Source organism: Rana temporaria, chromosome 9 (assembly GCF_905171775.1).
Source record: "Rana temporaria chromosome 9, aRanTem1.1, whole genome shotgun sequence".
Classification (NCBI taxonomy): Eukaryota; Metazoa; Chordata; class Amphibia; order Anura; family Ranidae; genus Rana; species Rana temporaria.
In genome coordinates this window covers 144,046,202-144,059,718 of record NC_053497.1, presented here as the reverse complement: position 1 = coordinate 144,059,718, position 13,517 = coordinate 144,046,202, and the positions used below count along the sequence as shown (strand labels likewise).

The following is a 13,517-nucleotide window of genomic DNA, read 5'->3' as shown; positions in this document are numbered from 1 at the left end:
AGCCGCACCGACGTTCGGCTTCTTTCGGCTACGAGTGACGCGATGGATGCGACCGTCGGAAGCCTCTCGGAAGAATGTCAATCAAGAAGGAACGCCCGCTCCCGAAGCCCATACCCGGAAGCGACGGAAGAAGATGCATCTCGAAAACGGGTAAGTACTGCTCATATTTTAATACAAATAGCCGATTCCCCTAGACCGAACGAGCAGGAAGCTAAGGGGAGATTTTTTTTTTTTTTTTAAATGGGTGAACTCCCGCTTTAAAGTGGAGTTCCACCCATAAATATAACATTACATCAGTAGTTTTAAAAAAATGTCATTAGTCCTTTACGAAAATTTTTTTTTTTTTTAGATGCCTTCAAAGTGTTGTTGCTAGGCAGAATAGTTAATCTTCCCACTTCCTGCACCCAGGTGCTTAATGCTTCCTAACCTACACCGCACAGACTCCTGGGAAGGTAGTGGGTGTAACTTTCCAGGAGTCTGTGCACTCCCCAGTCTCAAAGAATCATGTGACTTGGACAGCACGGGTGCTGAAACCTGATCTGACACTGCTTGTGCAGCACTGAGCATGTGCGAGATTTGCAAGGCTGAAATCCAGGAAGTCATACAGTCTGGCTTCATGATGCCCACACTTAAGATGGCCCCAGTCAATTTCTATTTTATAAAGTGTGTAAATGCTGTAACAACCTAACAAAACGGACCTTAGTTTACAGACTAACTTTACTAGAATACATTAAGCTTGTGTATTACAGGGGTATTTATATATAAAAAGTGAAATTGTGGCCGGAACTCCGCTTTAACTCCTAACCTTAAAAAAATATATATATTATTTTATTATTAATAATAATAAAAAAATAATTTTGATATGCTTAAGCAGGAGACACAGATATGGGCTCGCCTTCCTCTGGGTGTCATGGGCCGAGTAAATCTCATCAAAATGGTCCTGTTACCAAAAATCCTTTATATGCTCTGGCATTCCCCTGTTTATATTGTTCTTAAAGCGGAGTTCTGGCCACAATTTCACTTTTTAAATATAAATACCCCTGTAATACACAAGCTTAATGTATTCTAGTAAAGTTAGTCTGTAAACTAAGGTCCGTTTTGTTAGGTTGTTACAGCATTTAGACACGTTATAAAATAGAAATTGACTGGGGCCATCTTAAGTGTGGGCATCATGAAGCCAGATTGTATGACTTCCTGGATTTCAGCCTTGCAGATCTCGCACATGCTCAGTGCTGCACAAGCAGTGTCAGATCAGGTTTCAGCACCTGTGCTGTCCAAGTCACATGATTCTTTGAGACTGGGGAGTGCACAGACTCCTGGAAAGTTACACCTACATGTAGGTTAGGAAGCATTAAGCACCTAGGTGCAGGAAGTGGGAAGATTAACTATTCTGCCTAGCAACAACACTTTGAAGGCATCTGAAAAAAAAAAAAAATTCGTAAAGGACTAATGACATTTTTTTAAAACTACTGATGTAATGTTATATTTATGGGTGGAACTCCACTTTAAGCATTTCATGGCAATGGAAGCTCTTTTAAAACCGTTTGTCTGGGGCAACAATAGGCATAAACTCCCATGGCACAAACTCAAAAGTCCCGCTGACCTTGCAGGACTGGCTCTGCCTGACTTCAATTTATACTATCTTGCAGCTCAACTGTCGCTAATATTTCATGTAGACAAAACGGACCGTGACAGATTCCTATGCTCCCTGTGTCCAGGGTGGTCTAGGCTGACCTTGGACCCCTTGGTTGCGATTACAGGAGGGATGGAGGGTGAGGGTAGATCAGTCGATCGCAAGACTCTTCTGTATCAATATAGGAGAGTGTGGTCCATAGCCTCTGTAAAATTACGCCTGTCACTATTACATTCTAATAAATATTCCAATCGCACACCTTCCTGGGGAAAAGGCTCATGAATACAAAAATGGGCGCTGAAGCGATCACCAGCTGGGTACTAGAACAATCAACCATGTGAACATATTCGCCAGCACACCACGGATCGTATATAACGTCCAAAAAGTTTTAATGCACAAAAAACATCACAAGAAGTGCAACGTTTCGAGGCCGCATAGGACCTCTTCGTCACTTGCCTGATGAAGAGGTCTGATGATGTGGCCTCGAAACGTTGCACTTCTTGTGATGTTTTTTGTGCATTAAAACTTTTTGGACGTTATATACGATCCGTGGTGTGCTGGCGAATATGTTCACGTGCCGCTATTACATGACTACACCCCCCTGTGGCATAACACATCCCTTCCTGAATTCAATCAGATTCCAGATACTGGACGGTGGAGCTCCAGGGGAATCTTCTACCTGTCCCACATCACTTCTGATGGGAAACTGAAGTCCTTTGATAGCTTGAAGTCTGAGTTTGCACTTCCTAACCGAATGTACTTTAGATACAAACAGCTCCGTCATGCCTTCCGCGCGCAATTCCCTTTGGATGATCTCTCTTTGGGTGACAACCCATTGATGGCAGCCATAAAATACCCTGACCCTAAGGAACTTATCTCACAATTTTATACCATGCTATCGCTCCCCTCGGCAACTGTGGCGGCATACGCACTGAAGACTAGGTGGGAAGACGAAATAGGCCCCATTGCAGATGACGAGTGGAGTGATGCCTTGGGCACATGTAAACTGGTTTCCCCCAAGCTGTCTGATTGGCTAACCCAAATTTTCATAATGCATACTAACATGTGATCCCTGGTGTAGGAGTAGATCCATGTACTAGGATGTGATCTGTGGTATAGGAGTAGATCCCTGTACTGGGATGTGATCCCCATTGTAGGAGTAGATCTCCTTACTAGGATGTGATCCCCGGTGTAGGAGTAGATTCCCCTGTACTAGGAGGTGATCCCTGTGTAGGAGTAGATCCCCTGTCCTAGGAGGTGATCCCCAGTGTAGGAGTAGATCCCCTGTACTAGGAGGTAATCCACTGTGTAGGAGTATATCTCCTGTATTAGGAGGTGATCCCTGGTGTAGTAGATCTTCTGTACTAGGAGGTGATCCCTGGTGTAGGAGTAGATCCCCTGTACTAGGAGGTGATCCCTGGTGTAGGAGTAGATCCTCTGTACTAGGAGGTGATCCCTGGTGTAGGAGTAGATCCCTTGTACTAGGTGATTCCCGATGTAGGAGTAGCTTCCCTGTACTAGGAGGTGATGCCTGGTGTAGGAGTAGATTCCCTGTACTAGGTGATCCCCAGTGTAGGAGTAGATCTCCTGTATTAGGAGGGGATCTCCTGTATTAGGAGGTGACCCCTGGTGTAGGAGTAGATCTCCTGTATTAGGAGGGGATCCCCAGTGTAGGAGTAGATCCCCTGTACTAGGAGGTGACCCACAGGGTAGGAGTAGATCTCCTGTACTAGGAGGTGATCCCCAGTGTAGGAGTAGATCCCCTGTAATAGGAAGTGATCCTGGTGTAAGAGGAGTAGATCCCTTGTACTAGGAGGTGATCCCCGATGTAGTAGATCCCCTGTACTAGGAGGTGATCCCCGGTGTAGGAGTAGATCCCTTGTACTAGTCGGTGATCCCCAGTGTAGGAGGAGTATATCCCCTGTACTAGGAGCTGATCCCCGGTGTAGGAGTAGATCCCTTGTACAAGGAGGTAACCCCCAATGTAGGAGGAGTAGATCCCCTGTACTAGGTGACCCCCTGTGTAGGATGAGTAGATCCCCTGTACTAGGAGGTAATCCACTGTGTGGGAGTAGATCTCCTGTATTACGAGGTGATCCTTGGTGTAGTAGATATTCTGTACCAGGAGCCGATCCCTGGTGTAGGAGGAGTAGATCCTCTGTACTAGGTGATCCCCGGTGTTGGAGTAGATTCCATGTACTAGGTGACCCCATGTGTAGGAGGAGTGAATCCCCTGTACTCGGATGTGATCCCCGGTGTAGGAGGAGTGGATCCCCTGTACTAGGTGACCCCCCTGTGTAGGAGTAGATCCCCTGTACTAGGAGGTGATCCCTGGTGTAGGAGGAGTAGATCCCCTGTACTAGGAGGTGATCCCGGATGTAGGAGTAGATCCCCTGTACTAGGTGACCCCATGTGTAGGAGTAGATCCCCTGTACTAGGTGACCCCCTGTGTAGGAGTAGATCCCCTGTACTAGGTGACCCCCTGTGTAGGAGTAGATCCCGTGTACTAGGATGTGATCCCCTGTGTAGGAGGAGTAGATCCCCTGTACTAGGAGGTGACCCCCGGTGTAGGAGGAGTAGATCCCCTGTACTAGGAGGTGATCCCCGGTGTAGGAGTAGATCCCTTGTACTAGTCGGTGATCCCCAGTGTAGGAGGAGTATATCCCCTGTACTAGGAGCTGATCCCCGGTGTAGGAGGAGTAGATCCCTTGTACAAGGAGGTAACCCCCAATGTAGGAGGAGTAGATCCCCTGTACTAGGTGACCCCCTGTGTAGGATGAGTAGATCCCCTGTACTAGGAGGTAATCCACTGTGTGGGAGTAGATCTCCTGTATTACGAGGTGATCCTTGGTGTAGTAGATATTCTGTACCAGGAGGTGATCCCTGGTGTAGGAGTAGATCCTCTGTACTAGGAGGTGATCCCTGGTGTAGGAGTAGATCCCTTGTACTAGGTGATTCCCGATGTAGGAGTAGCTTCCCTGTACTAGGAGGTGATGCCTGGTGTAGGAGTAGATTCCCTGTACTAGGTGATCCCCAGTGTAGGAGTAGATCTCCTGTATTAGGAGGGGATCTCCTGTATTAGGAGGTGACCCCTGGTGTAGGAGTAGATCTCCTGTATTAGGAGGTGATCCCCAGTGTAGGAGTAGATCCCCTGTACTAGGAGGTGACCCACAGGGTAGGAGTAGATCTCCTGTACTAGGAGGTGATCCCCAGTGTAGGAGTAGATCCCCTGTAATAGGAAGTGATCCTGGTGTAAGAGGAGTAGATCCCTTGTACTAGGAGGTGATCCCCGATGTAGTAGATCCCCTGTACTAGGAGCTGATCCCCGGTGTAGGAGTAGATCCCTTGTACAAGGAGGTAACCCCCAATGTAGGAGGAGTAGATCCCCTGTACTAGGTGACCCCCTGTGTAGGATGAGTAGATCCCCTGTACTAGGAGGTAATCCACTGTGTGGGAGTAGATCTCCTGTATTACGAGGTGATCCTTGGTGTAGTAGATATTCTGTACCAGGAGCCGATCCCTGGTGTAGGAGGAGTAGATCCTCTGTACTAGGTGATCCCCGGTGTTGGAGTAGATTCCATGTACTAGGTGACCCCATGTGTAGGAGGAGTGAATCCCCTGTACTCGGATGTGATCCCCGGTGTAGGAGGAGTGGATCCCCTGTACTAGGTGACCCCCCTGTGTAGGAGTAGATCCCCTGTACTAGGAGGTGATCCCTGGTGTAGGAGGAGTAGATCCCCTGTACTAGGAGGTGATCCCGGATGTAGGAGTAGATCCCCTGTACTAGGTGACCCCATGTGTAGGAGTAGATCCCCTGTACTAGGTGACCCCCTGTGTAGGAGTAGATCCCCTGTACTAGGTGACCCCCTGTGTAGGAGTAGATCCCGTGTACTAGGATGTGATCCCCTGTGTAGGAGGAGTAGATCCCCTGTACTAGGAGGTGACCCCCGGTGTAGGAGGAGTAGATCCCCTGTACTAGGAGGTGATCCCCGGTGTAGGAGGAGTAGATCCCCTGTACTAGGATCCGATCCCCGGTGTAGGAGGAGGAGGTGATGACGGCTGACATGTGACTCTGACAGGGTTTCAGCTTCCTGTCGGGATGTGTTCCCTCCCCCAACGTCCAAGAAGGCGGCGGAAGTCAACATGTCGAGTCTGCACAAGAGCAAGTAAGAGATCCCGGGGTGTAGGGGGGAGTACCGGGGTGTAGGGGGGAGTACCGGGGTGTAGGGGGGAGTACCGGGGGGTCGGTGGTGGGATTGTCATCTCCGGGGGGCTGTATGATGGAGGGATTCCTATCACTGACATGTCCCCATCATCCTGTACATCGCTCCATCATCTGTCCTCCCCATACACACTGAGTGCCTGTTATTCGCAATGCTCCTGTATGGCTGATCCAGGAATTATCACAGATCTCATTTTTCACAACCCCCAAAAAAAAATCAAGTTTGGAAAACCATAAAATCCCCTTTGCGCACCCAGAGCGCGTTTTTTCTGGTTGTCGCACACACAGGCTGTGGCGTTGTCTGATTGTTGAGGTTTTGGAGTGAGTGGATCACACTTTACACGTTGCAGCGATCGTACTTTGCGGTGCGATGTTGCGCAATTCATTTAGGCTCCATTCACATCTGGACGCTGTGGGGATGCGCAATTTGCTTCCTTTTTATTGGCACGCCATAATACCTTGAAAACACGTGAATTAAAGTCGTACATTATTACCACGCCCTTCGGAGCGCTGTATTATTTCATACATACCTGTGCAGTCAGTCCCATTGATGTCATTGGACACAGACGCTGTAACGCCGGGTACACGCTACTAGTTTTCTGATAGCTTCAGTCGGAGCCGCTTTATTAATCCAATGTTAGTACAGCGATCTCCCCCGCTGAGTTGTTGTGTCTTGACAGGGGATCGCACCCCCGCCAGAACACCCTGGTCAGCGCCCTCTGCCATTGGCTGAGAGCTCTGACCAGGAAGTGGTTGGCTAATACGCGTTTCACACTGTAACTTGGTGCTTCATTTTAGCTATGATTAAGCACTGAGTTACACTGTGAAACGCGTCAGTGGCATCTGGTTTTTGATTTGATTTTATAATGACAGAAACATTTTTTTTTTGGAGTGCGGCTGTCAAAGCTTGAGTTGTCCCGACACCACTTTTTTAAGACCGAGTACAAGTACCGATACTTTTTTTCAAGTACTCGCCGATACCGAATGCCGATACTTTTTTTGGCACTGATTAAGCATTACTGATAGGTGACACTGAGTGATGAGCACTGATAGGTGGCACTGATGAAGAGGCATTGATATGTAGCACTGATAGGTGGCACTAATTAAGCATTACTGATAGGTGGCATGCACTGATGGGTGGCACTGACTGGCTGGCACTGAGTGATGAGCACTGATAGGTGGCACACACTGCTGGGCACTGATAGGTGGCACTGGCTGGCACTGATAGGTGGCACACTGATAGGTGGCACACACTTTTGGTTGGAACTGATAGGTGGCACTGACTGGCTGGCACTGAGTGATGAGCACTGATAGGTGGCACACTGATGGCTGGGCACTGATAGGTGGCATGCACTGATGGGTGACACTGACTGGCTAGCACTGAGTGATGAGCACTGATAGGTGGCACACTGATGGCTGGACACTGATAGGTGGCACACTGATGGCTGGACACTGATAGGTGGCACACTGATGGCTGGGCACTGATAGGTGGCACGCACTGATGGCTGGCACTGATAGGTGGCACTGAGTGATGAGCACTGATAGGTGGCACACTGATGGCTGGGCACTGATAGGTGGCACGCACTATCTTTCACAATATAAAAAAATTGGGCTAACTTTACTGTTTTACTTTTTAATTAAAAAAAGTGAATTTTTTCAAAAGAAAAGTGCGCTTGTAAGAACGCTGCACAAATAGTGTGACAAAAAGTATTGCAATGACCGCCATTTTATTCTCTAGGGCTGGGATCTCCAAACTACGGCCCTCAAGCTGTTGCGGAACTACACGTCCAATGAGGCATTGTAAAACTCTGACAGGCATGATGGGAATTGTAGTTCCTGAACAATTGGAGGGCCGTAGTTTGGAGACCACTGCTCTAGGGTGTTAGATTTTTTTTTTTAGAATGTTTGGGGTGGTCCTAAGGCCCCTTTCAGACGTGCGGACCGTATGTCCGCTTTTTCATCCATCCGTTTGCGGATGAAAAGGGACATACATTGGTCCCTATGAGATTGCGGGTGTCAGCGGATGAACATCCACTGACACCCGTAATCGTCCGCCTCCGCAAAGATACGATTTTGCGGACGAAAGAAAACCCTATTTTTTCTTCCGTCATCGGATCGGATGAACACGGACACAAATTGTAATGTAACTGTGATGTCTGCCTTTGTTTTGTTAAGCACTGCGCAAACTGTTGGCCCTATATAAATCCTGTATAATACAATAATAATAATAATTAACCACTTCCCGCCCGGTCAATAGTCAATTGACGTCCGGGAAGTGGTTGTGAAATCCTGACTGGATGTCTATTGACGTCCTGCAGGATTTCATGCCGGCGTGTGGCGATCGGTGATGCGGGGTGTCAGTCTGACAACCTGCATCTCCGATCTCGGTAAAGAGCCACAGCTGATCACGATGTAAACAGGAAGAGCCGTTGATCGGCTCTTCCTCACTCGCGTCTGACAGACGCGAGCCAATTGTCTGCTCTCCTGACGGGGGGTTCGCGCTGATTGTTTATCAGCGCAGCTCCCCCCCCCTCGGATGCCAACACTGGACCACCAGGGAGTGCCCCCCAGTGCTCAATAGAGCAAAAAAAAAAAAAATTAACACAATCGATGCCAATCAGTGCCCACAAATAGGCACTGACTGGCAACATGGGCACTGGCTGGAATGATGCCCAGCAATGCCATCAGTGCCACCCAGTGCCCATCATTGCCACCTCTTAGTGCCCATCTTTGCCCAGTGCCCACCCATGAGTGCCCATCAGTGCTGCCTATGAGTGCCCATCAGTGCAGCATACCAGCGCCGCTTATCGGTGCCCATCAGTGCCACCTCATCGGTGCCCATCAGTGCCGCCATATCAATGCCCATAATTGAAGAAGAAAACATACTTATTTACAAAAAAATTAACAGAAAAAAAAAATTTTTTTTTCCAAAATTTTGGTCTTTTTTTAGTTGTTGCGCAAAAAATAAAAATCGCAGAGGTGATCAAATACCACCAAAAGAAAGCTCTATTTGTGGGAACAAAATGATAAAAATGTCATTTGGGTACAGTGTAGCATGACCGCGCAATTGTCATTCAAATTGCGACAGTGCTGAAAGCTGAAAATTGGCTTGGGCAGGAAGGTGCGTAAGTGCCCGGTATGGAAGTGGTTAAGCTGTTTCATGCTTGTTGGCTCTCATATGATACATAACAATATCTGTGAATGTATTTTAAGGAAAACACCCTGATAACGGTTGTCCTGTTTGCAGAATAAATGGAGCGCACGTGATCTGGGCTCCTGCACAGGAGGCAATGCACTGTATTGTGTACTAATCGCATGACGTCTTTGTCTGTTTGCAGAATCGCAGAGTTCCAGAGCCTTCTCAGTGAAGCGCACATCAAGCTGTCGGTGTTGAGGGAACTTTGCTTTAACGGTAAGGCGTCTCGTCTCGGCAGGATTCACAGGCTGCTGAACTTTGGCTTGTCCTTAGAGTCTTTGTTTTGTTTTCCACAGCGTTGGCAAACCCTTTGTGGTTTCACATTGACTAAAGTTAGATTTACTTGGGAGATAATTAACTGTTTAAAAAAACAGGATAAAATACACAAATCTATTAAAGGCTAAGTTCACCTTTTTAACCACTTCCCGCCCGCTCAATAGTCAATTGACGTCCGGGAAGTGGTTGTGAAATCCTGACTGGACGTCTATTGACGCCCTGCAGAATTACATGCCGGCGCGCGCCTGTGGGGGCGCGCAGCGCGGCGATCGGTGATGCGGGGTGTCGGTCTGACACCCTGCATCTCTGATCTCGGTAAAGAGCCTCCGGCAGAGGCTGTTTACCACGTGATCAGCTGTGTCCAATTACGGCTGATCACGATGTAAACAGGAAGAGCCGTTGATCTCACATCTGACAGATGCGAGTAGAGGAGAGCCGATCGGCGGCTCTCCTGACAGGGGGGGTTCGCTCTGATTGTTTATCAGCGCAGCCCCCCCTCGGATGCCAACACTGGACTACCAGGGAGTGCCCCCTGGTGCTCAATAGAGCAAAAATGGGCACAAAAATAAAAGAAAAAAATTGAACACAATCGATGCCAATCAGTGCCCACAAATGGGCACTGACTGGCAACATGGGCACTGAATTAAATGATGCCCAGCAATGCCATCAGTGTCACCTCTTAGTGCCCTCCTATCAGTGCCCATCTGTGCCACCCATAAGTACCCATCAGTGCCGCCTATGAGTGCCCATCAGTGCCGCCTATCAGTGCCGCCTCATCAGTACCCATTAGTGCCACCTCATCGGTGCCCATTAGTGCCGCCATTTCAGTGCCCATAATTGAAGAAGAAAACAGGAAAAAAATAAAAACTTTATTTTTTTCAAAAATGTCAGTCTTTTTTTAGTTGTTGCGCAAAAAAAAAAAAATCGCAGAGGTGATCTAATAGCACCAAAAGAAAGCTCTATTTGTGAGAACAAAATGATAAACATTTCATTTGGGTACAGTGTAGCATGACCGCGCAATTGTCATTCAAAGTGCTACAGCGCTGAAAGCTGAAAATTGGCTTGGGCAGGAAGGTGCGTAAGTGCCTGGTATGGAAGTGGTTAAATAATAATTAAAAAAAAGATATGTATTTTTGCAAGAAAAGAAAATGTGCATTTTTTATTTTTTTTTGCAAATGAGCAACTGGCATCAGTAGATGGCGGGTGCAGTGCCAGGGTCCTGTAGACTTTTACTCCAGCTCCTTGTCTATACTGAGGTACAGGCTTTCAGTTGGAAAGCTAAAGGAAGTGTCAATGCTTTGTGTGGTGGTCACCACACACATGTTCTATTGAGAACCACAAGTACATTTGCTGAGGTGAAGGATGGGACTTGTAGTACATTATCCCCAGCAGCTGTGGGGGAGAGAAGGGTTGGGGGTCCATTTGCACCCCATTTTCCTGCTACAACCTTAATACAGTTTTAACCACTTCAGCCCCGGAAGAATTTACCCCCTTCCTGACCAGAGCACCTTTTGCGATTCGGCACTGCATCGCTTTAACTGACAATTGCGCGGTCGTGCGACGTTGCACCTAAACAAAATTGACGTCCTTTTCTTCTCACAAATGGAGATTTCTTTTGGTGGTAATTGATCACTGTGATACATTTGCCTATAGGTCTCAGTTTACTGCTCCCTGCTAGCCAGGTTATTGATGTGCTAATGTCCCCTCACTATTTCTAAAGGTTAATTGATCTATTGTGTTGTGTGAAGGAGAGCTGGGTTTAAGTGGCTTGGGTTAATTATTCTGATTGCTTCATTGTGGTAATTATCTCTCTATATGCGGGGTCGAGCGGTCTGGTTGATGTATTCAGTACAGCTAGTGCTCAGCGTCATTGATGTCATTGTCTAAAGAAAATGTGTTTCAGCATCGGCCCCGTCGTGTCTACCTAGTCATCTGTATGGAAGCCCCAGTGTGAGGGGGGCGGAGATTTGTCATTGTAACAGTTTTGGAAATGACATATAAGCTGTGTGTTATAACATTAAAGTCTGTGTTGTTCAAGCAGTAAGCTGGTCTCATGTGTGGCTTTCTGGGCGATTCCAGGGATATCCCTCCTCGTGGAATATTGGGGTGATTTTCGTTATGGGAAGAAGGGAACGTTGACGGGGATATCATACCGATACCGTCACAATTGGTTGGTAGCAGTGGGATTTTTCCCTTCTATTCCCCTTCACACCCGGATTCCAAGCAGACACTGGAAGAACTACTGGAAGTTCGTGGAAGGATTGCTAGCAACAAAACCAAGCGGGTCATCATAGCAGAATCAATGGAGCTAGACCAGGAGGACGGGATTGCAGCAACGCCAGCAGTACAAGAGATGGAGACACCAGTGATTCAGGAGGAGGAATCGCCAGCCAACAAGCTAATGAGAGAGAAGCTAGCGTGGTTCGGCCCGAACCCAACGCCAGATGTGGTACTGAAAGTGATGGACATGTTAGTAAACGCAGAGCTACAGAAGGCTAAAGAAATAAGAGACGCAGAGCTACAGGAGGCTAAACAAATAAGGGACGCAGAACTACAGAAGGATAAAGAAATAAGAGACGCAGAGCTACAGGAGGCTAAACAAATAAGAGACGCAGAACTACAGAAGGATAAACAAATAAGGGACGCAGAGCTACAGTTAAAACTGGCAGCAGTCCAACAAGCAGCCGCACCTTCTACGAACAGTGAGTACAGCACAGCAGACGCAAGGAAGATTCCGTTTAGCGCTTTTAAAGCTTTTGATGAAAAAGACTGTGAAATTGATAACTTCCTGGCGGATTTTGAGCGACAATGTAACCTGCACCGAATAGCTAGAGGAGACTGGGTTGCAATATTGTCAGGCAAACTGTCAGGCAAAGCTTCTGATGCTTTCCGGACCGTGCCAGATCAGGATATCCATAGCTACGCCCTGGTTAAAGAAGCGCTCCTGGCTCGTTATGCAGTAACCCCAGAGTCCCACCGACAGAAGTTCAGGGACTCACGCAAAACCACGAAAGACTCTTATGCGGAATGGGCATGCCAATTGTCCCGGTCGGCCTCTAACTGGGCTAACAGCAGCCAGGCCACCACCGCAGAGGACATTTTGCAACTAATGCTCCTGGAGCAATTTTACAATCACATCCAGACGGACGTCAAGGATTGGGTGAGAGATCGCAGGCCCATGACTCTACCAGAGGCCGCGAAGTTGGCGGATGAATATGCAGATACTCGCAAGACGAACCAGGTCACACCACAGGAACAACCTCCACCACAAACGGTGCCCTCACACCCACCAACCGCTAGATACCAACCTCCTAACAGACCGGTGACCTCTAGCCCTCGCTATCATCGCCAGGAGGGCAACGAACAACGCTGCTTCCGGTGCAAACAGCTGGGTCACTTCAAGCAGAATTGCCCCATGAATGACAACACCAGGTCAAATTGGTCTCAACCTGGGTACCGCCCACCAGCAGCAGCCCATTGTGTAGACTCGGCTTGGGATCCAAAGGAGCTGGGTCAGGAAGAACCATTGGGCACCCCTTACGAAGCCCTCATGGTACAATCTGTTATTACGGACAACAGGGAACACCATTGTCAGCTGGTCATGGGCGACAGCCCTGAGCCGGAGGGGCCCTGGAGGGAGCTGGGCAGAAAGAGGCACCGCCGGCCACCCCTCAAGAAGAAGAGGTCCTGGAAGCCGTATAACAAGCTGACCTGGGAGGAGAAGAAGCGACTGGAGGAGAGGGAGTCGCAGCGGGCGTCCCAGATGCGTGCCGAGATGTTCGCCAAGGGCCCACCGGTGGCCCCTTACACCACCACCCAGTTCCTGATGATGAAGGACCACGTGGAGAGCCTGCAGGACATGAGCAAGCAGGAGCTGATCCGTGAGTACATAGAGCTGGAGGAGTGCATAAGCCGCATGGAGGAGGAGAACAACCACCTGAGGTCACAGCAGCATGAACTGGAGATGGAGCTGGAGAAGCTCCAAGAGGAGAACCGGCGGCTGCGGAGGGAGCAGGGGGTGGCTGACCTTATGGGGCTCTGATTTCCCCCCCCCCCCCCGGACTCTGAGCACCAGTGCTACAGCATTTGAACAAATATAACTTTTTCTTTTTATGAATCTCCTGGGATTGTCACTTCAGAGCCATAACCTGCCCCCTCCCATAGCGGGACACCTAGACGGCGGCGCACAG

General features: G+C 48.5%; 1 protein-coding gene across 3 annotated transcripts in view; it reads left to right on the top strand.

Moving 5' to 3' along the window:
• Window positions 1-5,690: 5,690 nt before the first annotated feature.
• The window catches only part of TBC1D13 (TBC1 domain family member 13), a 38,639-nt gene continuing 30,812 nt past the window's right edge, over window positions 5,691-13,517 (top strand). The window contains exons 1-2 of one of the 3 annotated variants that reach the window (XM_040324721.1): window positions 5,691-5,799; window positions 9,194-9,267. In XM_040324721.1, the coding sequence (XP_040180655.1) occupies window positions 5,777-5,799; window positions 9,194-9,267 (97 nt within the window). In that variant the 5' untranslated portion in view covers window positions 5,691-5,776. Of the gene's footprint in view, window positions 5,800-9,155; window positions 9,268-13,517 lie in introns of those variants that run through there. The other 2 variants (XM_040324722.1, XM_040324723.1) reach the window with 2 other exon arrangements.